Consider the following 2,838-nt stretch of genomic DNA (forward strand, 5'->3'; position numbering starts at 1 on the left):
CTTACTTCAACATAAAAGTATCATTAACTTGATAATGAAGTCATTAATCAATGATTCCAGCCTTATACCATATATTTATAACAACGAAAATAATCCACAACTTCAACTATCCCCAACTAGCAACTTTATTCACTAGTTCAGGTCTAGCCCATCCATTTAACTTAATCAATATCAAGATAACCTTAGGCACAAGCAAGAACACAATATACATACCTCCTATAGTAACTTCAAGTCAAAATCCAAGTTATATTCATTTTACAACAACCCTTAATAGCAATACAACACCATAGAAGTGACTTAAGCTAGTCCAAGTATTATCTTATAGTTTATCATCCTAACAACTTAACCAACATACAAGCAAGCTTAAGCACAATTAGTAGGTTGTTATACTCACCTTATACAGCAGCAACAACTTGGAATTTCATCCAAATACAGCCCACAACAATCCTCAATGACAACACAACCTCAAAGAGGTGTTGTTCTTCACTAGAACTAAGTTTTGATGTTGAAATATGGTGTAATCACTTTGGAATCACTTCAAACCCTTGTGATATATGTTTAGGAGGGTTAGGAGAAGTTTGGAGACGAACTTTAGTTGAAAAATGAGCAAAAATAGGCGTCCAAATCGTTTATAAATTGAAGTAGGTCAACCACCGCCTAAGTGGGTCCCATTGGGAGCTGCTTGCGCGGTCTCGCGAAAATGCGAATATCTCTCTACTCCGATGTCGTATTGACAAACGGTTTAATGCGTTAGAAACTAGACTCGTAGACCTTCAATTTGGTAGGTAGAACACCCCATTATTCCAAGTATATTTGGAGAAATTCTCAGATATATTTGACCTAAATTTCAGCAAATTTATGAATGTAACTTGTGATGACCTTTGCCAACTCTTGTTCCACAACTTGCTTGCCTTCAAAATGTAGAAAATGAATATCATACGACTAAAATAACTCATAGAATAACCTCCTTATCATGTTAATAACCCTAGTCTCACCCCAAAGTACATGTTATAACATTCGAAACTTGTCGACTTTCGACGAAACTTATTTTCTTCAATTGGTTTAGCTTCTAAGATTTCCAACCCTCTTGGTAATCGTTATTCATGATCTTAAATATTTGTAACCTCCAAGGTAACATTATTAACTTACTTTATTTTCTTCCAAATAGAATCTCATTTCCGAGCTTACATCAATGACTTACGATGTACTCTCACGTATGAAAACTTGGGGTGTAACGTTATGGATGCTATAACGTTCTGTTATCCCATTAGTTTTGTTGTCCATGAAAAGCTTGACATGCATTTAATGGATGTGGTTACTACCTACCTTTATGGCTCACTTGATAATGAGATATACATGAAAATTCCCGAGGGATTTAAAATGCCTAACACAAATAATTCAAAGTCCCGAGAAATATTTTCAATCAAATTGCAAAGATCTTTGTATGGTCTAAAGCAATCAGGATGAATGTGGTATAATCGTCTTAGTGCGTATTTATTAAAGGAAGGCTACTTAAATGATGTCATTTGCCCATGTGTTTTTATAAAGAAAACAACATCGGAAATTATTGTACTTGCTGTATATGTCGATGACATAAACCTTATTGGAACTCCTACATAACTCCAAAAGAAAATTGATTATTTAAAAAAGAATTCGAGATGAAAGATCTCGGAAACACAAGATTATGTCTCGGTTTGCAAATTGAACATTTAGCAAATGTCCATCAATCTGCCTACATAGAAAAGGTATTAAAACGGTTTTACATGGATGGAGCACATCCATTAAGTACTCCGATGGTTGTTCGATCACTTGATGTGAATAAGGATCCATTCCGACCTCAAGAAGAGTGGTCCTGAAGTACCATATCTTAGTGCAATTGGTGCACTAATGTATCTTGCTAATACTACAAGGCCTGACATAACCTTTTCAGTTAATGTCTTAGCAAGATATAGCTATGCTCCTACAAAGAGACATTGGAATGGAATCAAATACATATTGCGGTATCTAAAAGGAACTACTGATATGGGCTTATTTTATGGCAATAATTGCAGTCCTGATCCTGTTGGTTATGCCGATGCTGGGTATTTATCCGATCCACACAAGGCTCGATCTCAAACATGTTATGTATTTACCTGTGGAGGCACTGTCATATCTTGGCAATCGACTAATCAATCAATTGTATCTACTTCATCTAATCATGTTGAGATAATTGCTATTCATGAAGCAAGTCGAGAATATGTGTGGTTGAGGTCTATAATACATCTTATTCGAGACAAATGTAGTTTGAAATATGACAAACTACCCACGATTTTGTATGAAGACAATGCAGCATGCATAGCCCAACTGAAGGAAGGATTTATAAAAGGAGATAGGACTAAGCACATTTCACCAAAGTAATTTTTCACACATGATCTTCAAAAGAATGGTGATATCAATGTTCAAGTGATAATATAGTTGATTTGTTCACCAGGTCTCTACCGACGTCAACATTCAAGAAGCTAGTGTACAAGATCGGGATGCGAAGGCTCAAGGATGTGAAATGGTTCTCTTATCAGGGAGAGTTTAATACGTGTTGCACTCTTTTTCCCTTTCAAGGTTTTGTCCCACTGGTTTTTCCTTGCAAGGATTTTAACGAGGCAACCAAAAGGCGTATTATTAAACATGTGTACTCTTTTTCCTTTACTAGATTTTTTTCCCACTGGATTTTATTTTAGTTAAGGTTTTAACGTGGCACATTACTTATTGAGTAGACATGTCACGACCCAAAATCCATCAAAGTTCGTGATGGCGCCGGGCACCTCGGTCAGGCAAGCCAGCATTGAGTAATTAATTAAACTC

At 36.0% G+C, this 2,838-nt stretch overlaps 1 protein-coding gene across 1 annotated transcript; it reads left to right on the top strand.

The window, feature by feature from the left end:
• The first annotated feature begins 1,887 nt into the window (after nucleotides 1-1,887).
• On the top strand, nucleotides 1,888-2,397 carry LOC138877687 (secreted RxLR effector protein 161-like). Its single transcript, XM_070157315.1, has one exon. The coding sequence runs from the start codon at nucleotides 1,888-1,890 to the stop codon at nucleotides 2,395-2,397; it is 510 nt and encodes a 169-aa protein (XP_070013416.1).
• Nucleotides 2,398-2,838: the final 441 nt, after the last annotated feature.

Source organism: Nicotiana sylvestris, chromosome 9 (genome assembly GCF_000393655.2).
Source record: "Nicotiana sylvestris chromosome 9, ASM39365v2, whole genome shotgun sequence".
Classification (NCBI taxonomy): Eukaryota; Viridiplantae; Streptophyta; class Magnoliopsida; order Solanales; family Solanaceae; genus Nicotiana; species Nicotiana sylvestris.